Source organism: Pseudorca crassidens, chromosome 9 (genome assembly GCF_039906515.1).
Source record: "Pseudorca crassidens isolate mPseCra1 chromosome 9, mPseCra1.hap1, whole genome shotgun sequence".
In the NCBI taxonomy this organism is placed as follows: Eukaryota; Metazoa; Chordata; class Mammalia; order Artiodactyla; family Delphinidae; genus Pseudorca; species Pseudorca crassidens.
In genome coordinates this window covers 50249126-50274820 of record NC_090304.1, presented here as the reverse complement: position 1 = coordinate 50274820, position 25695 = coordinate 50249126, and the positions used below count along the sequence as shown (strand labels likewise).

The following is a 25695-nucleotide window of genomic DNA, read 5'->3' as shown; positions in this document are numbered from 1 at the left end:
TTTGCTGCCATCAGACAGTTTGCGCACATGCCTTTCATAGCACTCACTGTGCTGAGGTGCTCAGTAGTGGTGTGCTCCAGGGCAGGGGGTGAATGAAGGCTCCTGTGTGCTCATTGCTAAAGATACGTGAAATACTGAAGTGATGCTGGGTGAGATACATACAGAAAATGTTATGAACTAGTTTCTGTCATCCATGAGGAAATTAGGGAGTCAGAAGGGAAATTTTAACACAAGAAAGTATTACAAAAGCTGTTATAAGACGATCAATAAGTAAGTGGTAAATGGATACACACAATCAACATGATAGGCATCCAGGGCAGAGCAGGGAGGAAAGGACTTCCTAGAAGAGGAGGCCTTGAATTGGGCTTTAAAGAACAGTTAGGATTTGGAGAGGAAGGAGGATCATCCAGGCTGTGGAAGGAAATAAAGAGCCTTGCCCTCCCCAGAGACGGTCTCTTGGTGACCCAGCACAGAGAGTCTCCCTCTTGCCCCATTCCTTGGCTGAAGATAAACACAAGAGGCAGAGCCGACAGTGCCCACAGAAGTTGAGGCAGCTTGCCGATGCTGGCAGTAGGAGTGAGGATTTAACGAGGTGGTAGATACACAACACCTTGTGGGGAGGGAGCTGTGAGCCCAGAGGCTTCTTCCTGGAGACTCTTGGTAAGAATTTAGCTTAGTCCCTGAGATTCAAGCCAGGTCCGCTGATGCTGGAGTATGTGAGGCTTGAGCCTGTGGGCACTGGCGAAGCTGTGCAATATGGATGATGGAGCCAAATGGGCTCAGGACCTAGTCCTGGTCCACCACCAATTAGCAATCCAAGTTGGGCAGGCCATCCAACCTCTTTACCTCTGTCTCCTCTGTTCAATAGAATAATATTTGACCTATCTGTCCTAGGTTGACCTGGGGTGAGGAAACAATTGCATTGAAGCGCTCTCTAAACCGTAAAGTGCTGCACAAATGTAAGAGGTTATCCTTGTGTTTGTCAGGTTAGTTCTAAAGGTTCCCTCTCATGGAGACATGCTCATGTTTTTAAAGGCACTGCTACACACTCCATGACGTTAGATGGCATAAGTTCCTGGGCGTGGCGGGTAGAGGCTTAGCCTGAAGGAGAGACTTTTAGCTAGGGTTACCTTTCCTCCACACAAGGCAATGATAATAAAGCTTTTGTTATCTGGAGACCACCCATTTTGCCCCACATGCCTTTTTTCAGTCTCCTCCAGTAGTCTTAGCAATATGAGGACAGAAGCCATGTCTGATTCACTTCTGCATCCCCAGTGCCTACCCCAGGGGAGAAAACAGCATTACTAAATGTTTGTGGTAATGTTTTTAAAAATCTGTTATCAGATTTTATTCTCATAATACTTAAATATTTAGTATTCCTTAAATTACTGCTTGTTGTGCCCATTTTACAGATAGAAGAACTTAGTAAGTGGCAGAGCTAAGATTCAGGACTGTGTGACTCCTTTACCTTAAATTACTGTTTCTTATTGTGGGAGGCAGTGGTTTGTTTTGTTTTGTTTAGTCTTGTTCTGCAGTTTCAGCAGTGCTGAGTAGTGGCCTAGCTATAGGAAGGGCTTTGGGGACAACTTTCACCTCTGCTAACTCCTTGGCACTGCTAAGTGCAGGGAATCCTGCAGAGTGTACATCAGGTGCACACCTGCCTCGGCACTCAGACTGACCCTGGCCACGGCACCGTGCCATAGACTTTGCAACATCAAAAGGCAGAGGTGGGAGCAGAAGGATAACAAAGTAATGCTTTGTCATTCTTCCTGTGGCCACAAGGGTGAAGGGACAGGAATGGCTGGCCTGGAGGGGAAGCAGGAGCCTGAGCCCATCTCCCCCTGTGCTGGAGACAGGCTGGTAGATGTCTTTGGGGAGGGGATGGTTCACTGGCTGAGGACCAGCTGTAAACGCCAGGCCTCAAAAGACCACGGTGGTGGCCAGCTGGTGAGCCAGCCTTGGATGAGTCACTTTAGCTTCTGTGGGTTTGCTTCTGCTTTCTCTGTGAGAGCAAGTGAGAACATGAGGGTGCATGCTGCACACACCTCCTTCCCACCTTTAGTCTTTTTTTTTTTTTTAAAACAGAAGAGTATGAGATCTAATGATCTGGGGGGTTCAGCAAGATATCCTGGGTCAGGGCTTCTAAAACTGGGCGATGAGGGGAAAAGAGCTTACTGTTAAGAGCATGAAATGGGCCTAGCTGACCTGGACTGGGTCCTAGCTCCACCGCTGACTGACTGTGGCACCCTGCTGAACTTCAGCTTCCCCATCTATAAAATGGGGAGAGTGAACTTCCACCTCACAGGGTTGTTCTGAAATAAATAAGTAAATGAAGTGCTTTACAGATTGTTATGCACAACCCAGTTCCAAAGAGTGTTCCATGGAACACCAGTACTGCAGGATTTTAACAAGGGTTGGGTGGAAAGAGGCTGTCAGACATAAAACTGCTGAGTAATGCCAAATTAAACAGATGGTTCTTACTCACAACTGTGCCTTTTGGAGGGGAAAAGTGCATGCAGGGTTCCCCAAACCTCTTTTCACAGAGAGAATACACTTTTGGAAGCACAAGACTAGACAGTAAGGATAATAGCCGACATTGACTAAGAGGTACTGTTAGGCCCTGTTCCAAGCCCCTTTACTCACAGTGTCTCATTCAATCCTTACAATATCCCATGAGAGGGCACTGTTACCATCTCTGCATACAGGTAAAGAAACTTGGCATGGAGAGGTTAGGTGAGTTACCCAAGATTACACAGTCAGTAAATTCAGAACTGGGACCCAAACACAAGTGGTCTGGCTCCAGAGCTCACTTTTTTAACAGCTGCACTCTACTTCCTCTACTAAATACTGCTGGCTGGCATTATTATTATTATTCCCAAAACAAGGTAATATTAGGGCCTTATTTATGTATTAGGTATGCATTTGCTGATTCAACAAGTATTTGTTAAGCACATATTTATGGTCAGACACTGTACTGGGCACTGGGATACAACTGTGGGGAAGACAGTCACACTTCCTGTCCTTATTGTGCTTTTGGTCTAGTGGGGAATGTAGTCAAGTAAACAGATGATTGCAATGGAGTGGGTAATAAATACCATAATTGGGAAATGCCTAAAGTGCTAGGGAAGCTCTTGGGAGGAGTAACTACCTCAAACTCAGCAAGAATCACTAGAGGAAATGACTTTTAATCAGAGGCCTAAAAGTGAATTGGAGTTAGTCAGTTGAAGGCATGGGAGAGGGGGAAATGTTCCAGGCTGTGGAATAGTATTTGCAAAATCCAAGAGGCAAGAAAGAGCATTAGGAAGGGGATGGTAAGTGATGAGACCTCAGAGGGGAGCAGGGGCCCTCTTCATGGACATTCCTTATTAGCTGGGCTGTGACACTGCCACTCTGCTGATGTTTGTCCCTGAACCAAATAGACCAGCTGTGTCCCTTGAGTTCATCTACTTTTTTATGGTAGGCACCCTGTGTATAGCTCTGTCTTGCACTCGTGAAACAGTGTTATAATTTGTCCATTCAGTGGTCTGATTCTTGCATTAGACTGTTAACTTCTTAGAGTCAAGAAGTGTGTCTTATTAGTATATCTCCAGAAGCTACCATGCATTGGTGTTCATTAATGATATATTTTGAATGAATGATATATTTTCTTTGTAAAATGGATTATACCCTTCCTGCTTTCTTGAACCAGCTATCACTTTTCGTCAGGTTCATCATTATATCTAGCAGTTAATGTCCTACGTGGCAATTCAGTGGTGCCCTAGGGGCTCTTGAGGCACTGTATTCTGTGGCTTCCTCTTTCAGCTTTATATTGTGCTGTTCTTTTCCCTCCCTGCCAGGTCAGCACTTGACTGTAATCAGCGTACTTGATTCTGAAGACTTCTCCCTAGCCTTCTAGTTTGCTTCTTCTAATCTGCAGTGGGCTGGAAACAAGATCCCTTACCATGATTTGATGAGACTGTTCGTGACCAAGAGTTAATCTCTGAGTTAGATCCTAAAGGGCTCTTATGAGAAAAATGCAGATGCCATTGCACAACGGACTTACACGTTAGCTAATCAGAGGCCTTCTTCCTGTTTTCCCTGCTCCAGGAAAGGTCAGATAACTCCAGGGGTGGAGGTCATCAGTCAGGAGAGCCTCTGACTGCTACAGAAGAGCTGATGGACCATTGATTCACCATACCACAAGAAAGTGTGGTCTGTTCCCCAGTTACACACTCCAACAACTTCATTTTGACCAAACATTTGAAATGCTTCCACCTAAGTAAGCTTATCCGGTATTAGCTACAAACCTCAGGCTGATCTTTGTTAGGGCAAGTTCCACAGAGAGTGTGCTGGCACCTTCACTTGAGCAGGGAAAGAAGAGGGAGTAGGAGCCAAGGCTGGGACCAGAACATCTGGGATCTGGGCTCTGATTCCCTCATTTGCAAAATGAGAGTGACAGCATGCTGTGATGGGGAAAAAGGGTGAGGACTCAGATTAAACCTGGGTTCTAATCCTCACTTAACCACTTATTAGCTCTATGATCTCTGTGCTTTAGCTTTCATCTGTAAAATGGGAATTATAATGCCTACTATATAAGGTAGTTAGGAGAATTAAATAGATTGTGTGAAATGACCATGTCAGCCAGAGTAGAGGAAGGTCAGTAAGTGAAATCTATTAGGATTAGGAAAAGGCATGACAGTCTTCTGGCTTTTGGGACTTTAAATAGCAAGTTCAGTTTTGTAGGAGGGGAAAATGCATAGATTCCATTCCAAGACAGCTTGGAAAAGAATGGTTTCAGAATTGTCTGGTGCTTTTGACTACATAGGCAAGGTTATGAATTACACGCCTTTATCCAGTGGGAGGTAGGAGGAGCCTGCCCTCTGCAGGCCCTATGCCCTGGACTCGGGGAGGAGTGGGTACAGGTAGGTAGGAACCAAATTCCTCCTCCAATGAACTAAGCTCAGGAGGGAACATAAGGCAAGAACTTCAATAATTTCTGCATGAGGCAGAAAGAAACCCCATCACCTAAGCAGCATAGGTATCGCTCCACGGGGGCTCAGTTCCCAAGGGAGGGCCCAGAGGTTGGGTAGCCTTCCAAATATTGTCCAGAGTGGGACCATTCAGGACAAAAAGCAAAAGTCATGACTGTCCCAGGTGAACAAGGACATGTTTGGTCACCTAACCTAGAGTGATGCAACTGGTTTTAGGTTCTTTTGTATCAATTTGGAGAGAGAGACTCACTAATATTAGCACTAGAGTGAGCCTGGGGGTTTTTGGTTCTTTGACACATGAAATGCTTATTCTTCCTACCTTCAAAAACAATGTTCACAGTACATTTATTAAGGGAAAAAAAGCAGATTACAAAATTGCAATGTAGTAAATTCCAGTTTTGTAGGATATATATGCAGGTATAGCTATACCTATAGATATAGATGTAGATATAGATATCAGAGGACATGTACCAAAATACTAAATGCAGTTTCTCAAGTTGCAGAGATAATGATGCTTTTTCTTCTTTGTACTTTCAAATTTTTAATGGCTTTTATAAATTTTAAAAGTTCTTTACGAAATATTAAATACTCACTAGATTGTAGACGTCTTCAGAGCACAGAGGAGGTATGTTACTGTTCTGCTAAGAACAGCCTCTGTCTCTTTCCTGACTTGTCCCATGTCTTTTTTCTTTTTTTTTTTTTTAATTTATTTTTGGCTGCATTTGGTCTTTGCTGCTGTGCGTCTTTGCTGCTGTGCTTTCTCTAGTTGCAGCGAGTGGGGGCTGCTCTTCGTTGTGGTGCACAGGCTTCTCATTGCAGTGGCTTCTCCCGTTGCAGAGCATGGGCTCTAGGCGCGCAGGCTTCAGTAGTTGCCGCACGCGGGCTCGGTACTTGTGGCTCGTGGGCTCCAGAGCCATGGGCTCAGTAGTTGCGGTGCACGGGCCCAGCTGCTCTGCGGCATGTGTGATCTTCCCGGACCAGGGCTCGAACCCGTGTCCCCTGCATTGGTAGGCGGATTCTTAACCACTGTGCCACCAGGGAAGTCCCTTGTCCCGAGTCTTACCCTAGCCTTCTTTTCTTCACCTGGATAACTTCTCTTCACCCTTCAAGACTGTCCTCTTTTGAGATCCTCTCCATGCCCAAATTGAGCTAAGCTCCCTTCTGGCTTTCTATATCATCCCGTTATACCTATAATGGCATTTATCTCAATACTGTAAACATCTGTCTACTGTCTGCCTCCTTTGTCAGATTAGGTCAGGGACCATGTCTGATTCATTTCCGTGTCCCCAAGTGAATCCTATCAACATAATGGATGTCAGTAAACATTTGTGGATGGGCTCTGTTTTACCTCCTCTTTCCCAGCACAGATGGCCAGGCACATAGTAGGTGCCATTATATGTTTAGTAAGTAGGTAGATGAGTGAATGAGGGAATTAAAATGCCAAGAGAAAGAAGACGAGGTTGGCAGCTCATGGCATTTGTTGCTAATGGAAGGATTTGTGTTGCTGTCCCTCTAGTCCTGGTCACCCGAGAGGATGACTTCAACAACCGGCTGAACAACCGTGCCAGCTTCAAGGGCTGCACAGCCCTGCACTATGCTGTCCTTGCCGACGACTACCGCACCGTCAGGGAGCTGCTTGGTGGAGGTGAGGTCATGGGTGAATGGGGCGGGGCGGGGGGGCAGGGAAAGAGGGTAAGGACTTAGCAACCTTTCTACCCTGGAAATGCCATGCTTCCCCAGAGCCTTGTTACCCTCTTAGAGCTGGAAATGCCTCGAGGGTGCCTGCACTTCATGAGAGTGGCCGTGTGCATGTGTGATATGCCCTCATGTGGCTGGAGTGCATTCTTTGCCTGTGATTGTGTGAGGTACCATGCCATCCTGCCTGTCTGCACATGCTCTGAGAGTTTTCTTGATTGTTGCTCTCCCCCAAAGTGTCCTGTCTTCTTCCCTGTGACCTCCAGAGCAGGGCTGGTGGACCAAGGGGGAGACCCTTCAAATCTCTACTAACCCCAGTCTCAAAGACATCTTCCTTGATCCCACCTCCACCCCAGTCTAAATTAGGCTCCTTCCATTACTCTGGGTCATGGTACCCTACTCTTTTCTGTCATTGCACTTGTTGCAATCTGGAATTGTTTTTGTGTGTTCAGTAGCCTTTTCTCTAACCTGACTCTGAGCTCCCTGAAAGCAAAGGCAAGAACCATGGCTGATTCATTCCCAGCACCTGGTAAAGTACCTGGCACACAGTAAGCACTCAGTAACTCTTTGCTGAATGATTGAATACCCTTCCTTTAGAGAGCATTGATTTAATTGGAGGGTTAATACATACCATCCCCAGACTCAGGCTAGTCTGGTCCTGTCCAGGCCCGCTACAGAGTTACCTGCCACCCTGTCAGATGGCTCCCACGCAGTCACTTTCCCTCATCCCACTCCAGCCTCTCCTTGGAATAGGGAGGGAAGCATCTTGCCAGGATGTGTGGTGCCCAGGCCCCAGAGTGAGTAAGGCATTGACTGCCTTTTTATGCCCTCACTTACACTTCTTAAAGGTTTAGGGACCCTCTCTTGGGCCTGGACGCCAGGGTATTCCTTGTCAGTGGTCATTCTTCATAGAACCTGGGAGCTAGAAGGATCCTCAGAAGTCCTCTGGGTTACCCTGATTGACTTCTCTTCTCCTGGCAGAAACCTCTCCAACAGCTGGCTGACTGGCATTTCCTTGGATTCTCTCAGGGACTCAGGGAATCCTACTTCTTCCCTAGGAGTCCATTCCATTTTAGTTCTTCTCTGACTGGTTGAAATAGATTCTTTTAAATGAGGTGTGATTTTCTTCTCTGTATCTTCTGCCACCTGTCCTTTGCAGCCCATCACTTTTTCAAAACCCAGTCTTCAACGAAAGTTCTTTAAGTCCCAGAGCCTTTGCCTCCCTGGCCCAACCTCCCCAGATCATTTTCTAGTCCTTGTCATGTGATTGGACTGGAAGGATTTCTCAGTAACCCTCAAATCCTGCCACCTTCCATCAGCCCCAGCCGTACTCACTTAAGACTCGGGCCTGGCCCATATCCCCAGCCTACAAGGGACCTACCTGCCCCAGAGCAGCCAGAGTGTGCCTTGATCTGGGGCATGTACATTGTGAGGCGCAGGACTGCTCACAGATGTGGTGACGGCGCCTGGGATGACTGATGCTTTTGGAGCAAGAACTCATTGCTCTCAGAAGCAGAGACTTAGAAAATGTCCCCAAGCAAGATGCTACTCACTTTGTCCTTTGGAAAGCTCTCCAACGAGACATCTGTAGCTAGGAGTTGCAGTGTTCACCATGGAGCTTCTCTCTGCCATGCCTTAAAATCAATCAATACCCCCAGCTATTGTCCAGTGGTTTACATTCCCTGCTTCCCCTCAGCCCCTAAGCAGACAGGGAATTCACTCTAAAAAGAGTCCTTCTCCCCAGCCTTCCAGATCGAACACCTTTGAAATGAAGAAACACAGGCCTTTTATGAAGCACCCCTCCACCCTCACCCCCCAGGCCAAGGCTGGCCCTTTGAGCAATTCCAGGGGCATGGTTCTTGCTTGTTGACTTGGAACAGATGCCCTTAGCCCCCACCTTTACAGTTCACCCACCTGCCTTTTTACCCAGAATCCATTTACACCCCCTGCCCTAGCCTCCCAGCCTCAAGGGCCAAAACCATTAACCCACTTATTTCTCCCTTCCTGACCTGAACAAGTGGCCATCACTCAGGGCCTGCAGGCTTGCCAACTTCTGACCTCCCTCCCCCCTTGACCTCTCTTGGTCTGCTTGTGTGTGTGACCAGCCAACCGAGAGGCAGGATCCTGCTCCCTTGTCCTAGGGGCTCTTGTCAGTGACATTTCCGAAGTTTTCTGACCTCAGCTGACCTCCTCCAGAAGGTTTCAGGGAATACAGGCCCTGCCTTCCTGACCATCCAGCTTTTTTAGCCTATATTTGCCACCGGCTTTGCTACAGCACCTTAGAGGCTTTCTCTGTGAGATCCAAGGCAGGTTTAGACACAGGGCCAGCCTGTGCTCACGAGGTCAACACCGAACCCTTGTTCTTGAAATTGCTTAGTCCACAGGGATTTAGGGCCCCCAGATCTTAGAGGGTTAGAGCTAGAGGGGGCAACCGCGCTTGCCCTCTGATCAGCAGTCCCCACGTGAGAGCTGGGGGTGGGGGGTGGTCCAGGCAGCAGCATCAGTCTGGTAATGTGGGAAGTTCTCTGACCTCTTAAGAGGCAGCATGGAGTAATAAAAAGGACTTTAGGCTTCAGAGTCAGACCAACCTGGGTTTGAATCCCAGCTTCCCCAGCTACTAGCTCTGTTGGCTTGGACATGTTACTTTAACTCTCTAAGCCTCAGTTTTCTTGTCTGTAAAGTAACACCTGGGAAATATCACAGTGATTAGTGGGCATAAGGATTAGTGATGACATCTATAAAAGCTCCTAGTACAGGTAGGTGCTCCACGATTGTATAAAGAAATCAAACTCTCACCTGGCAGCTGTAATCCCATTCCTCCCCCATGAAACCTGTACTCCTACCTAATGGCTTCTTAATTCTGTTTCTGCCCCTCAGCTTCCCCATCTTGCCTAAAACACCATCGTGTTCCCTCTCTTCTCAGCTAGATCCTCAGACTCTTCAAGGATCTACCTCTAAGGAAGCCTCTCCAGGTGGTCTGGTCTACTCTGATAGCACCGCCTCTGAACTCTTCAGTGTTGGGCTGGGTGCTTAGCACAGAAAGGCCCTTCTTCATCTTTGGGAGACCCTGAAACATAGTGAAAAGAACACAGTCTTGGGGATCAGACAGACCTGTAGTGTGTCTGATCTCAGCTCTGTAGTGTGACTCTGGGTAAGCCAGTTGCCATCTTTGAGATGGACCTCAGGGCATCCTAAGATGGATCTGGCAAACTGTCCCTGACCCTGAGAGAGGCTCAGACTGGTAGAGGAGACAGACATGGAAACAGGCAGTGACAGCAGGCAGATGCTCGAGCAGGGTCCTGGACAAGGGGCTGTGGGGATACCGAGGAGGAAATACCTGCTTCTGCCTGGTGAGCAGGGAGGTGGAATCAGTTACAGAAAGCTTCCCAGAGGATGGTGTGCTTCAGCCTTATCAGGGAGAGTAATAGGAGTTTGCCAGATGGATTTCTGTGGAAGAGTTCTGAGTTCAGTAGTGCCAGTTTTCTACCCCCAGCCTCCACAGAAAAGTGGGTGCACTGGCTTCTGTGGTTTTCATCTCTGAAGATGCTGCTTCTGCCTGGGTTGCTGGCTTACGAGCAGGAAGGCTCTGCTTCAGTACTTGACTGCCAAGTACAAGAAAAGGTTGGAGGAATGAAGGAAGGGCAGGACAACTGAGAAGACAAGTAATTAGAGAAGATGGGGGCCTCCTTCCTCAAGCCCCTGGAGCTGACTCATCCCAGTAGTTCCGAGGCTGTTTAGGTGCTTTTGCAGCTTTTTCCTCCCAGGGATGTGATCCCACTGCCGGACTGATTTTCCTAAAACATATCTCTTGTCACGCAGCCTTTCTCAACCAGGGTTCCTTGGAAAATTAAGCTCTAATGTTTTAAGGCGTCTGTTGCACACAAGGAATTAATTTCTCTCCCAGGCATCTAAAGTGGTACGAGTTATGTACCATTCTTGAGAGAATTGAGAAAATCATTACTCAAATAATTTCCCAGTTGTGGTTCAAAGGAGAAACCCCAGGTGAGAAAGACCACAAAGAGGGAGCATAAACTGTGGAGTTAGGATCTGAATCCAGCCCTGCCCTTAATAGCTGTGTGTCCTGGCTAAGCTGTGACCGCTCTGCAGTTCTCTTTCCTCATATGGAAATGGGAGCATGCCACCTACCATCTAAGGTTTTGTAGGATTGGGCGTGTGTAGGTTCTACAGAGTAAGCCCTCTACATATAATATCTGTTATTAACTTGAAAAGCACCCAGTGCTCATGTTTTTTTTTTAAAAAAAAGGAATCCTACTCATCCTAATTTGTTAACCTGGTTTTAGAGTTGTTCTAGTCTGACCCTCACTTAGCTTTTTTTTCCCACTGCTGCCCTAATACTCCAGCTACAGCGTAACGTCGCTTCTGTGTTCCTACCTCAGTGCCTTTACTCATGCAGGTCTTTCTGCCTCTCATTTCCCTTCAAGACTTTGTTTCTCAGCCTAGTGGAATGCTTTCTACCAGCCAGTCTGCAGCTCTCATGCCACCTCCCTTCTAAAGTCTTCCCTGTTCCCTGTGATTTGGGTCCAGTCCCCGCTGCTAGACTGAGGTCATTTGAGGGCCTTACTTTCCCTGCCTCCTTTGCCACAATGCCCTGCACATAGTTTAGTACATATTTGGATGTGCCGGAATCTCCAGAGCCACTGTAGATTTGGATGCCACTGGAGATGTGGTGTCTTTGCTTCCTGGCCCACTTGCTCTGAGTGTCATAATATATCTGGCTTTTTAGAGCTTCATGTATGAAGCTATCTTCCTTCTTTTAGTCACAGTGCCCCTGCCTTTTCAGCCACTAGTGCTCATCACCTCAGAAACACTGGGCTTTATGAAACCTAATAGCATCTTCCCCAGGGCTTCCCTTAGCCTCTTTCCTACCTACTTTCTTGCCCTTCCATGTCCCTCTGCCCAAGTACAGGGCTCAGTTGTCAGTGTTAACCAGCTGTCCTTAAATTCCCAACCATTGCCGCCTGAGGCAAGGAAGCTTTCCAGTGCTGATATCTTCCCTTTAACAGCCTGTTATTTTGTTGTCGGGGCTAGAAACTTAGAGCTCCATTCCTTGTTCCACTTCACTGTCTGCCCATCTGGCTGCACTGCCAGATGTTAAGGGGATCAGTTTTGCCCCAGGCTGTCCTCTATGGAAATGTCACCCTCTGATTCTTGCCAGCAGTGCAGGGAAGGGGGATGAGCCCTGGGCTGAAGATCAGACCTTCTGGCTCTGCCACCAGCAAACCCTATCTGCTTTAGGCAAAACCTTTCTCCTCCATAGTAAAATGGAGAAATTAGTGTGGCTGATTCCAAGGACCCCTTCCAGCTCCCACATACGGTACTATGTAACCCCTGGGCGAGTCTTCTTACTTATTTTTCAAGCACTTATTGAGCATCTCTCCTGTCATAGGCACCCATGTGCCTAGGCACCTGGGTAATAAAAGATGATCCAGACATGGTCTTTACCCTTAAGGAACTCATAGGTCAGTGAGGAAATCAGACATTTTAGCAAAAAATTGCTATCTGATGTATTAATGGAGATGTATAGAAGGTGCTGATGGATCACAAAGAAAAGACCTTTTAAATCTCTGGGGAGAGCAGGGAAAGCATGGTATAGGAGATGGTGTTTACACTAAGTCTTAAAGGATGCATGTGAGTTTACTGGGTGGATGAGGAAGAAAGGCAGAGGAAACAGCATGTTCAGAGGTATGGAGTAGAAAGCAGCATACTTTATTCAGTACACGGCAGGTAGTTCAGAAGAGCTGAATTTATGGGGTATGAATTGAAGGATGGAAAGCAGGAACCAATAATGAAGGCCTGTAACATAAGATCTGCTAAGGACATAAAACTTTATCCTCCAGTGAGAAACCATTAAGATTAAGGGTAGGGAAGGATCAGATTTATGTTTAATGTGAAAGATGGTTTAGAAGTTTCAAAAATGTGTATCAGTAGTTGAATGGATAAATAAATTATGGACACGCAATGGAATAATAGAATGAACAAACGAACGAATGAACTCTTGCTGTATACAAGACTTGGATGAATCTCAACAACCTAGCATTTCTGGACACAAGCCAGACATGGAAGAGTACTAACTATATGACTGGACTGTAATATATAAAGTTCAAAATAGACAAATCACCCAATGTGTAAGAAGTCAGGATGGTGGTTACCCTCAAGAGGGTAGGTAGTGACTGGGGAAGGGCACATGAGGGCTTCAGAGGTGCATAATGTTCTGCTTCTTTATCTAGGTGCTAGTTATGCATCCACCTTGTGAAAATTCTTTGAGCTGTATCCTTATGCCTTCTTTGTACTTTTCTGTATATATGTTATACCTGAAAGAAAGATTAGAGAAAATAGGGGAAAAATATATTAGGAGGGGCATGATTGGAGAAAGGGAAAATATTTCATTTGAAAGCTATTTTAATTGTCTAGGTGAGACCTACAGCAAGGCAGTTGCAGTGAGAAAGGAGAGAAAGATTGATCCCAGAAAGATTTAGGAGTAGAATCATTAGGATCAGATGGTGAGAGAGAAGGAGTAGTCAAGATCAGGTCCAGATCCTGGACTGGATGGCCGAGTAGATGGTATGTGCTTGTACTGAGGTAAGGAATACTGGAAGGAGGTATGGGTGGATTGGATGTGCAGAGGAATGACCAGTTCGGTTTTGAACATTTTCTTCCTCCCTCCTTCCCACTTTTAGATTCCATGGTCCAGTGTTCTAACTATTCCCTTGCTTCTCTCTCCCTTCTTTGTAACCACCTGATGAAACACTAGCCCTAGTTAAACCCAATTTCTTTTTACTTCATGTCTGTATCTGAAGAGCTGAGTATTGCTGGAGGAAAAAATATCACACAACCATGCTAACTTGACTCACTTTACATTTATGTCCGTGAATTTCAGACACTCAATACTGCCAGCCACCCCACTACACTTCTTGAGTAAAATCACAGTCTTGTTCTGGATCACGAACACTTTTATATACCTTCTTTCTCCTCAAACCTCCAGCACTCGCCTTCCCCAACTCCCAAACTAATGATCTCACTTCACACTTCATAGAGAAAATAAATTGCAGTCATAAGGAAACTACCTTATCTTCCCACCACCACTTCCACCAGCCTACCTGCATCTATACTCCTGTATGCTGCCTTCCTTCTCTGCAATGGAAGAAGTTCCTAAGATCACCTCTGCTTTTGGTCTCAGACTCCTATTTCCTCTCTCTTTCTCAATTACTTTGCTCCTCCGGTGATCCCCTGTCTTTCCTACATTATCCTTTTTCTCCTTTCTGCTGGCTCATTCCCATCGGCATAAAAATATGCCTTAATATCACCCATCTTAAACAACAAAGCAAACTAAAAACTTCCCTTGACCCCCATATCTACCTCCAGCTGCCACCTCATTTCTCTGCATCCCTTCATGGTTAAAAGTCCTCAAAAAGAAATGATAGCTAGCCACTTAATTCACTTCTCCGGCTCCAGTTGTTTCCTCAGTCTCAGTGCCATCATGGCCAAAATATACTTCTATTTTTCTCCCAAAATTGGTATCCCCCAAGTCTTCTCCATCTCAATAAATGATAACTGTCATTTACCTAGTTTTCGGGCCACAAATCTTAGAGTTATCCTTGAATTCTCTTTCTCCCTTACACTGCCTATCAAGTCCTTCAGTAAGTCCTGTCAGCTGTACCTCTAAAGTACATCTTGAACCATCCCTTTTTTGCCTCTAGTCAAACTCTAGTCCCAGTTCAGGACCACGATGCAGTTCTCCTGGATGATCACCACAGCTTCCTGGCTAGTCTCACCATTTCCCCTTGTGTCTCCATGAATCCATCCTCCACAAAACTGCCAGGAGGATCTTTTTAAAATATAAACCCTGTCTTTCTGCTATTTAAAATCTTCTGTTAGCATACCAGTGAAATCAAAATGAAATCCAAATCCTTTACCAGAGCCTACAAGGCTCTATGTTATCTAGACCCTTCCTGTCTCTGTGACCTCATCTCTAGCCACTCCCTCACCCCGCTTGTTCACGGTTCTTCAGTGACACTGACCTCCTTTCGCCCTTCAGGCACACTGAGCTCCTTTCCATCTCGGGGCCTCTGTACCAACCTCTCCCAGTGATGGGAACACTCTCCCCCTTGGAAATTCAGATCTCAACTCAAATGCCCCTTCCTCAGAGAGGCCTTCCTGACCACCCTAGTAAAATAGCTTCCCCGGTCACTTTTTTTTTTTTAATTAATTTATTTTATTTTTGGCTGCGTTGGGTCTTTGTTGCTGTGTGCGAGCTTTCTCTAGTTGCAGCGAGCGGGGGCTCCTCTTCGTTGTGGTGTACGGGCTTTTCATTGCGGTGGCTTCTCTTGTTGCGGAGCACGGGCTCTAGGCGCCCGGGCTTCAGTTGTTGTGACACGTAGGCTCAGTAGTTGTGGCGCACGGGCTTAGTTGCTCTGCAGCATGTGGGATCTTCCCGGACCAGGGCTCGAACCCGTGTCCCCTGCATTGGCAGGAGGATTGTTAACCACTGCACCACCAGGGAAGCCCCCCAGTCACTTTCTGTCATATTACCTTATTTTATCTTCTTCATGGTACTTATCAGTCCCTAAAATGATCATGTTTGTTTGCATGTTTATCATCTGTCTCTCCCCACCACTAGGATGTAAGCCTTGTAATCACAAAGACCTTGTCTCTTTATTTCACTGCCATATTCACGGCTCCTAGGAAAAAACCTCACAGCTGGCATATAGTAGGTGACTAATAAATAGCTGTTGACCAGCCAGGGAACCTGTGGGACACTCTTGTAGAGATGTGAGGCAGGCAGTTGGACAATGAGTCTGAAGCTCAGGAGAGAAAGGTCTGTAAGTTGGGCGTGAAGATTCGAGAGTTGTCAGTCTCTTGGGGGTGGTAGAAGCTGGCTTAGTCTGAGTTGTCCATGGAAAGTTGTAGAGCTAAAGAGGCCCAAGGACACAACTGAGAGAACCTACATTTCAGATGTGAGCATGAGAAGAGGAGCCAGTGCAAGAGATTCAAGGAAACAGGGAAAAGGAGAAGCAGAAGAGAGTGGGGAAGGGGTTGCTTTAAGGCAGTGCTTCTCAAACTATCTGAAAAACCTGTCTTCTGCAGGTTTTCTTTTTTGTAAAATATGATTAAAACAAATTATTAGAAAAAATATATTTTGAAAGGGCATATAAAATACAGGCCCAAATTTGTCATTAGGTTCAACAGACAAAATTACTCTTAAGTTGCTATAAAAGTTTCCAGACACTTAACTCTCACTTACTGTGCTTGTCTCACCAATGACTAATAACCAAGTTCACAGACCAGCACAAGTATGTGGACTACACTTTAAGCATCATTGCTCTAATGGTACTCCTGGGCAAGAGGGGAAGACAAATGAGCAGAACATAGCCTCTGCCCTCAAGTAGCTTAAAGTCCAGTGGGGTAAACAGTTTGGGATAGACAGACACACTGCATGGCAGAGATATCAAAGCAATGCCATTAGGATGCAGGCACTGGGGACCATGATCTGCCCCAGCTCTGCCACCATCTCACCCTTGTAGGGCCTCTGGCAGATCACAGCCCCTCTGTGGCATCACTTTTTTCATCTGTATGGTGAAGAAATCATGTCAGATGATTGGATGATAAGTTTTCTTCTGGTTGTTTGGACACAGAGCTAAAAACCCTCCATGCCAGCAGTTTTCTGTGGGAGCGTTGGGGAGTGACTTCTAATGGGTGCAGGGTTTCTTTTGGGGGTGATGAAGGTATTCTAAAATCAGATTATGGTGATGGTTGCACAACTCTGTAAATATACTTTAAAAAAAAACCATTAAATTGTATACTTTAAATAGGTGAGCTTTATCGTATATAACGCTATTTTAAACAAAAAGAAAGAAAATCCTCCATGCCACTCAAAACCAGAAAAGATTGGCTTAGATGGGTAACTGGTTGCAGGCTGTAAAGCCAGTTGGTCCCATAGCTAATGTGGTGTATAGGAGGGGCCCCTCTGTTGTATATAAAAGTTTCCTTTTGAAGAATACTATTAAAAACTTACCTGTAGGGCTTCCCTGGTGGCGCAGTGGTTGAGAGTCCGCCTGCCGATGCAGGGGACACAGGTTCGTGCCCCGGTCCGGGAAGATCCCACATGCCACGGAGCGGCTAGGCCCGTGAGCCATGGCCGCTGAGCCTGCGCATCCGGAGCCTGTGCTCCGCAATGGGAGAGGCCACAACAGTGAGAGGCCCGTGTACTGCAAAAAAATAAATAAATAATAAATACAAAAAAAAAAAACTTAACCTGTAAAACTTTCTCTTGCCCATACTGGTCTTTTTTATTGATTTCCAGTTATTACCTTAACAAGTATAGCACTCCCCTTTTTTTTTTTTTTTTTTTTTTGGCCGCTTCACGCAGCTTGCGAGATCTTAGTTCCCTGACCAGGGATTGAACCTGCGCCCTTGGCAGTGAAAGTGTGGAATCCTAACCACTGGACTGCCAGGGAATTCCTGCACTCCCCATTCTTATGAAGCTTTAAGTCTGGCAGAGTATAGACATTAGGCAAATAATCACAAAATTATTAGGTAATTACCACGGAGAGAAGTAGTATTAATGAAAAGTAAAGGGTACTAGGAGAGTGTAATGGAGACCTAATCTAGTCTGAAGAAGGTGAGGGAGGTCTTCCCTGAGCAAATAGCATATACATGGAGACCTGAAGTGTAGATGTTAGCCTGTCACTTGACTTGAGAAAAGCCTTTGGAGAGTGATGGCCATTAGTCATCCAGAAGGACCCAGCAGTCCAGTCAGGAGCATTTTGGGAAATGGAGGAATTCTGTGGTATTACTGCAGTTCATATGATAGGTCAGGGCTAAAAGGGGCCCTCAGTGACCCTGAGTCCTGTCCTCTGCCTTTGGCCTATTCAGTGCAGAATGATGAACTGTCCTTGCTGTCCCCAGGGAAAGGTGTTTCTGTATCCCAGATCCTATGGACATAGAGGAATCACTGCATAGTTGAGTTAGAGATGAGAGCGCCTGGGCACCAGAGCCCCAAGCTCTCCAGAGCCACCTGCCATCCAGGCACCCGCATTTCATCAAGGCTTTAATCGGCTCCAAGCAGTCCTCAGATCTCAGATGAGCCTGGCTGGTATCCGGCATGAGCTCATCACCGCCAACAGTGGCAGCTGGAGGCCAAGACTCCCTTGGGTGAGGGAGAGGTCAGCGTCAGTTGGGCCAGGTCTGTTCTGCGTTCTGTGCTTTCCTCCACCTGCACTGGGCCTGGAAACATCTGAGTAGGATTCCGATTTCCCAAGGCAGGGCCAACTGCCCTTTGCCAGCCCACTCGTGCTCCTCCAGTGAATGTGCTCTTGGGCAGAATGCACAGAGAAAGGGCAGCACTGTGTTTTAAGAAAGGGAACATCAGTCTGAAGGTCAGAGCCTGCAAAATAGCAACAGAGGCCCATGCCAGGGTCAGATGGGTCAGAACTGAGGTCCCCTTCCCAAAAAGAGTTTGCTTCTAGTATTCACATGCTCTCTTCCTCTACACAGAGGCCTAGAAGTGTACCAGGGAGAACACAGCAGAGGTGTTCTCTGTAGGTTGATCCTACAGACTCCTTCCTGAACATCATTTTGGAAATGAATTCTTTTAAGTGTAGCAGAAGAAAGGAGCCTGCCACTTCAGGAATCCTTCAGAAACTCCCTTTGAAGTAATGAACCCTGTGCAGTGGGAAGTGCTGACTGGGCGTCCGGTGACCTGCACTAACTTGACCTTGTGGTGGGCCCTTGAATAAGTCCCTTTCCCCTCACTGGGCCTCATTATTCCCATCTATAAAATTAGTTGGTCTAAGTTGGTGATTATTAGTTGGCGATCTCAAAGCTCCCTTCCGTTTTCAAATTTTGTGATTCTGATGAATAATTGCTCTTTGATTTATCTAACTGCAAATCTAAGTATTTATATTTATTCAGCAACTATTAATTATTTTCCTGCAGCTGACCACTGGCATCCCTCTTCTAGGTTCCTCTGCTCTTAAAGCAGCCTGTATAATTTCTTTATCTCACTTACCACAGCATGTAGCTATTCAGTTATCTGATTAATAGATCTCACCTTCATTACACAAGGTAGGGTCTAGATCTGCAGGGCTTACATCCCCAGCACCTCGCACTATCCTTAGCACATGTAGATGCTCACTGAATGTTTGCTAAGTTCATGTATAAATGGGCACTAGGCATTACAGGAATAGAAAGAAAAGATACAGGCCCTTCCTTCAGACTACACCCTGTAGAGTGCTGGTTTGGTGAAAAGGCCCAGACACAAAGCACACTGAAAACACCATGACAGTAGGTAACAGGACTAAATTAAATGTAAGCAAAGGTCAGAAAAAACAGTATAATGAATGAGGTGAGGAGGGGAATGATGAGTGTTGGCATTGTAGAAAGCTTCATGGAGGAGGGCGCCTAGAGGCAGATCCTGAAGGACAGGCAGAATTCAAACCAGCGGGGGGAGGAGGGAAGCTTGTCAGGTGTGGGAGGTGCAGAGATGAGCCTTGCATGTTCAAGACCTGGAAGAAACTGGCCACCTATCGGATGGTGGGTAGGGAGGCCTGAGTGTGGAGGGCCTTGCGGGTGAGCCAGAGGACTTGTACTCAACTTTGAAGTCAGTAGATAGCCCCTGAAGTGATTGTCTATTGTTGGCTGGTTTAGCAACTGTAGTGATTTTTACTTCAAAAAAAGGTAGAAAATAAAAATTTCAAGAAGTACCAGAGGATGTATAGTGAGAAGGAAGTCTGCCTTCCACATGCCTGGTCTTCCTCCTCAGAGGCAACCACTGTAGCTTTTCCTATGTATCCTCCTTAATGCTGCTGTAAACAGATTATCACAAATTTAGCAGCTTAAAACAAACCAAATTTATTATCTTACAGTCCTGGAGATAAGTCTGAAATGAATCTCACTGGACGAAAATCAAGGTGTCAGCAGAGTTGCGTTCCTTTTTGAAGACTCAGAATCTGTTTTCTTGCCTTTTCCAGCTTCTTGAGGCAGCCCACATTCCTTGTCTCAGTCCCCTTCCATCCTCAAGCCAGCCACAGTCCCTCGAGTCTTTCTCACATTTCATCACGCTGACAGTGACTCTTCTGCTTCCCTCTTTTACTTGTAAAGGACCCTTGTGATTACATTGGGCCCACCTGGATAATCCAGGATACTCTTTCCATCTCAAAGTCACTGATAAGAAACCTTAATTCCCCGTTGCCAAGTTAACTTTATATATTCACAGGTTCCAGGGATTAGAACGTGGACATAATTGGGGGCCATTATTTTACCTACCACACTATCAGAGATATTTTATAAATGTTTTATTTTTCTTCCTGTTTTTGAATAGTTAATGGTTTTAATAGTTAACTTGTACACAGTACAAAATTCAAAAGGGTTTTCAGTGAAAAGTCTTACTCCCACCCCATCTCTAACCCAAGTATTGTCCAGTTTCTCCACTGTATCATTATTAGTTTTTCCCTTGAAATTAATAAAGTCTATGGGGAGACATTTTGAAGGCCATGCAACTATCCTTTTCATCAAAATTTCCCCCCTAGACTTAGCATCCACTGATGGTTCTTTCCTGAATAAATCTTTATATGATGGTTGCAAAATGAATATTTTACATCTTTCCCAACTCCAGTGCTCACTCCACAGTTGACCAGTCAGCACCTGGCATTCTATGGTCAACAAGAACCCCTTTTCTCCCATTTATCTCTTTATTGTCAAAATGTGCTTGTGGATACTCTTGCTTTAATGTTCTAGAATTAATTACTGACCTTAGTTGTTACACTGGTGCTAAAATTGTCTCAGATTTGGCCAGGGTGCTATACCCCCATCTTTTTTTTTTTTAATTTCCATATTTTCTGGCATAGCAAGATGTTTCAGTCTTACCTTGGATCCACCTTGCCATTGCCCTGGAATCAGCCATTTCTCTGAAAGCCCTACAACTTTTTAGTGGGCAGTTGTATTAGAGACTGAAACATGAGTAATAGGTGTGCTTATTACACACATGCATAGACATATACACACATATATGCATATGCACATACCTGTTTTAGAGGTCCTGAGAACACTGATGCCTCCCATTCCAGTCCATTGTTACAGCATTCTTCCTTGTCTTCACACATTTCATATTTCTATGCCCCTTCTTCTGTAGTGAGAATTCTGGCTGCAAACAGCACTGGTACATGTACTCATTTGCTTAATCCTATAATACATCTAAAACAATCTTTAGACCTACTTCAGCTAAACCACTATAGGAAACAAACTACTAAAAGAGTTCAGGTCAGAATTTGTTTACAGTTCTCACAGCTACTCCATCCAAGGCTAAGGGTATATAGTCAAATACTGGTTCCTCAGTTACTTAGGTGGGTGTTTTACCCTTCAGGGTGTTTATGTTGTTCGTTTGATATACAGTTGGGTTAATTTTTTCAATATTCTTTCAGTTTTAGGATTTTTCTCCTCTACCTCTCCTTGTTTTAATTTTGTTGTTTGAACATGTAGAACATTAACGTTTTTCTAAAAACTGTACAAAAAGGTATACTCAAAGAAGTAAAACTCCCTCCTGTGTCCCTTTCAACTTTTTTCTGCTCTCCTTAGTAAGCCCTGAACCCTTGTAGATAACCAGTTTTGATTGTTTTCTGGTTTATTCTTCCTGTATTTCTTCGTATAAGCAAATATATGTGTGTTTTCTTATTTCTCCTTTTTCCTACATAAAAGCATACTATATATGCTCTTCTGAAGTTTGCTTTTTTTTACTTAACCATATTTCCTAAAATTCACTCGGTATCATTTCACAGAAATCTTCCTTATTTTTTACAGCTGCATAGTAACCCATTGTGTGTATGTGCTATATATCCTATGCTTGATTTCCATTATTTTACAATTACAAATAATGCTATGTGAATAACCTCTTGCACATACATTTGGGGATTGTGGGAGGTGCGTCTCTACAGTAAAGTTCTAGAAGTGGTATTGCTGGGTCAAAGGATAAATGTATGCCCTTGGTTAATATTGCAAATTTCTCCTCCATAGAAGTTGTGCCATTTTGCATTCCCACTAGTAATGTATGAAAGTGACTGTTTTCTCACAGCCTTGTCAACATCGTATATTGCCAAGCTTTTGAATTTTTGCCAGTCTAATAGGTGAGATACAGTATTTTGGTATAGTTTCAGTTTGATTCTCTTATTATGACTGAAGTGAGCATCATTTCAAATGTTTAAGAGCCATTTTTTCTCCATTTGTCAATTGCCTATTCATGTCTTTTGCCCATTTTTCTCTAGGACTTTTGGTCTTTGTTTTCCTCTTGATTTTTAAAAGTTCTTTGTATGTTAAGAATATTAGCTATTTATCTGTGATATATATTGCAGATATTTTCTCCCATTTTGGATTGATATGGTTTTAATACTTCTCATATAGTCCTAAATGTACAGCCAGGACTGAGAACCACTGGAATAGTTTGTGCAAATTGGAACTATTTCTTTTTAAAGGAGAATGGATACAGAGAGAAAGGGACAGGGGCTGAGGACTCAGCCTTGGGTGTCACCCATGACTTGGGATAGAAGAATGGACAGGAACCTGCAAAGGAGACAAAGATTTAGGTATTGTGTATCATATAAATCAAGGTAGAAAAGAATCCAAAGGGGGCAGGATTGGTCAGCATCATTGGTTACTACAGCCATGGGCAGAGGAAGAAGAGGTTTCTGGGTGTGGGTGGTAATGAGGTCCATACCCTTACCTCCCAATACCACTTCATCCCTTCTCGTTCAGGCTGAGAGAAGATGCCCCGGATCTCTGTGAGTGATTTTGTTCAGCATTATTACCAGGGACTACAGGAGGCCTCTCCTGACAAACACATTGAAGGAACATAGCTCAGTTGCATCATAACTAGGGCATAATTATTCAGTCAGCAAATATTTATTAAATTCCCACTGAGTGCCAGGTACTGTTCTGGGCATGGGCTATCACAATAAACCCTCATTTTTAATGTGCTTCTCTCTCACCACTTTCTAAAAAGTTGGAGGTTTCCTTTACCCAAGTCCATCCATCTGGTTTGTCATGAAGCTTCAACTCTGAGACAGACTTGGTAAAGTCCTTAGAATTAATTAGGGAAAAGCACTTTTGAGAAACAGTGGAATCATTAGCACCAGCAAGAAGCTCTGGGTTGAAAATGGTCCTCTTGGTATAGATTTCAAGTCTATTCCCCGTCTTCTCCTTTTCCTAATCTCCCCACTACCCTTCCACTTATACTTTCAGTGACTATTGCCTGGTGACTGTGGTTGGGTATGAAGGAAGGAGTATTAACTGGAAGGGTCCGTTTGGCAGTGGCTCCTGGTTTTTTGTTTGTTTGTTTATTTCAGATTTTTTTGGCAACAGTTTTATGAGGGAGATGAGTAATTCCTTTCAACCTTGATGGGGGGTTGAAAAATAGACATCAGTGGTGAACAGTTCCTGTGCCCAGAACTGCAGCCTGTGGCATTTAATATCATAGTTAAAGATACTTGCCTCTGTATTCCTGATTCTCTCCATTCTGGGAAGTGCAGTTAGCAAAACTATTTCATCGGTTTCTGTTTCTGTCGCTCTTCTCAAAGACAACTGTAAATAGGGCCTCCTGTCTTCCTTTAAGGTCAGAGTGAAAGTCTGTATATTTGAGTGTACTTCATTCCAGTTAGCCTGGCTCAGCCACCACTCTGACGTGCTGGTACTTCTCATTCAAGCAGAAGGCTTTACTTAGCTTTGGGAATAGACATGTGAGTGGAAGCCTAAGCCATCTCTTGATAACCCCCTCTTCCCTGCTATGGACATTAGGCTGGGATTGGTCAACAGAAGCTTAAACATCTGGTCAGCTCAGTCCTTTGGGGTGGTTGGTATTTTATAGACAACCCATCAAGATTGATTGGCCTCGTAACTGAATTAGCCAGATGTGTGGGCATTGTGTGCCCTTTCCTCAGCCTCCTTCAGTGTTGTTAGATGGACGCAGACATGCGATTAGCATGTTTGAAGATGGTGTGCTTTTAGCGCACGAACAAAAGCTGCTGCCTTCTGCAGAGACTGTGGCTCTGCCCCAGACGTCAGCAGTATAATTATGACTGCTAAATTCAGCCCAGACCCCAGGCTTGGCTGCCTTGGTCTCAGCTGTCATTTGCAGGAAGGGGAGGAGGGGCGCTGAAGCCCGGAGACCCAGGCTCTTATTATAGTTCACTTTGAACTCTGCTTTATCCAGAGTCTCTCCCTCCTTACTGACAATTGCTCCCAGCTGCTTTCTGGTCACAGAGCCTGCTGCCACTTCTGAGCATAGTCTGTGCTGGATTGTAGGGAGCACGGGGGCTGGCCTACTGAAAGCCCACAACGTACAGGAAACTTGCCCCAAATGAAAATGAACTAAGGATCCCCATACTTCCAACGTATATGTCACATGCTATTCAGAGCATTATCCCTCATCTAGAAAACCCCTACCTTAGGTTTGCCTTGAACATAAATTTTTGGCAGGAGTTTTTGCTTTTGCCCTTTTCCTCACCTAACTCTGTATGTGAAATATTCGATATGTTTGAATGTTCATTTCCATGCTTTTGTATCACCTCTTTTCTAACCAGACCAACCTGCATATTTGCCTTCCTTAGAACACATCAGGCATTTTCATGTCTCTAGTAGCTCTGCTGATGCTTCATATTCTGTAGACATCTCATGCTCAATGTATCCAAACCCAGCCCTCATACTTTCTTCTGTATTCCCTAGTTGGTGAATGGCATCATCATTACTGGTCACCCAAACAAGAAAGTGTTTATAAGTGTCTGATGACTTCACCCTCACTTTCCACCAAGCCCATCTTTCTTAGAGTTTTCTCTCAAGTTTATCCTCTCTCCTCTGTCCCCACTATCCTAGTTCAGACTTCATCACTCTCACCTGGACTATTGTAAGAGACTTTTTGTTGGTCTCCCTACCTCTAGGCTCCTTTCCAAACCTTTACCCTGCAAAACCCTACCACTCCCCTGTTTTGAAACCTTCAGTAATTTCTAATGCTTGTGAGTTAAGCTCATATGCCTAACCCAGCCTGCAAGTCTTTCTGCAGTCCACCAGGAATCTTCTACCACCCTATCTCCAAGAGGGGCAGGGGACAGTTGTTTGCTTCAGGATTGGGACCAGAGCTTGATAGGCTTACCAGGGGCATGCCTGCAGCCAGGTGGGCCTGGGGACACAGGAACTGTCTCTGCCATAGGCCCATTCAACTACTCATTCCCTAGCATGGAGTCTTTCCTGCCTCCAAACCTTTGCTCATTCACTTTTCTGTGCCTGGGATGCCCTTTCCCCACTTCACCACCTATCAAACCCCTACTTAGCCTTCAAGAGCCAACTCATTTATGTCTCTTCTTGTCACTTTTCCTGGTTCGCCTACCTGAAGTGAATCACTTCTCACTCTGTTACCCCACAGCAATTTTAGGAAGCTTATTTTTGGCCGAGCCGCGTGGCATGTGGGGTCTTAGTTCCCCAACCAGGAATTGAACCCCTGCCCCCTGCATTGGAAGCATGGAGCCCCTACCGCTGGACCGCCAGGGAATTTTATTGCTTTAAAGATTACAACTGAAGTTTGAAAAAACAGAGCTTAGCATGTGTCTCCTCATATATCCTCTTCCTTCTGTTCCTCTGATTCTGCTGCCAGTAGCCCTGAGTAGGTCTCTAACCTGTGGAAGGCCACTCAATCTCCCTTCCATCTGCTAAAGAGTTGGGGTGGCTGGCTCCCTCCTCGACACCTCCATCTCTACACATACACCATTAGTGAGAAATATTATAGGAAGGAATGCTTAATAATGGTAATTGTAGTAAAAATAACAATAGCTGTCATTTATTGAGTTCTTACTTTGTACCAAGCTCTAGACTAAGGCTTTTCTCTCTTTCAGTACTTAAAATATCTTTGCAAGTTTAATACTCTTATTACCTACATTTTCCATATGCATACTCAAAGGCATTAGGCTGTTAAGTAACTTGCCCAAGCTCCACCACTAGTAAGTGGCAGAGCCACTGTGGTATCTGTGATTATGAT

The 25695-nt window shown here is 45.1% G+C and overlaps 1 protein-coding gene across 6 annotated transcripts in view; it reads left to right on the top strand.

Annotated features, from left to right (window-relative positions):
- The window catches only part of CLPB (ClpB family mitochondrial disaggregase), a 169289-nt gene that overhangs the window by 69948 nt on the left and 73646 nt on the right, over positions 1 to 25695 (top strand). For all 6 annotated transcript variants that reach the window (XM_067750221.1, XM_067750218.1, XM_067750222.1 and 3 more), the window contains one exon: positions 6487 to 6615. In XM_067750221.1, coding sequence (XP_067606322.1) covers positions 6487 to 6615 — 129 coding nt within the window. The remainder of the gene's footprint in view (positions 1 to 6486; positions 6616 to 25695) is intronic.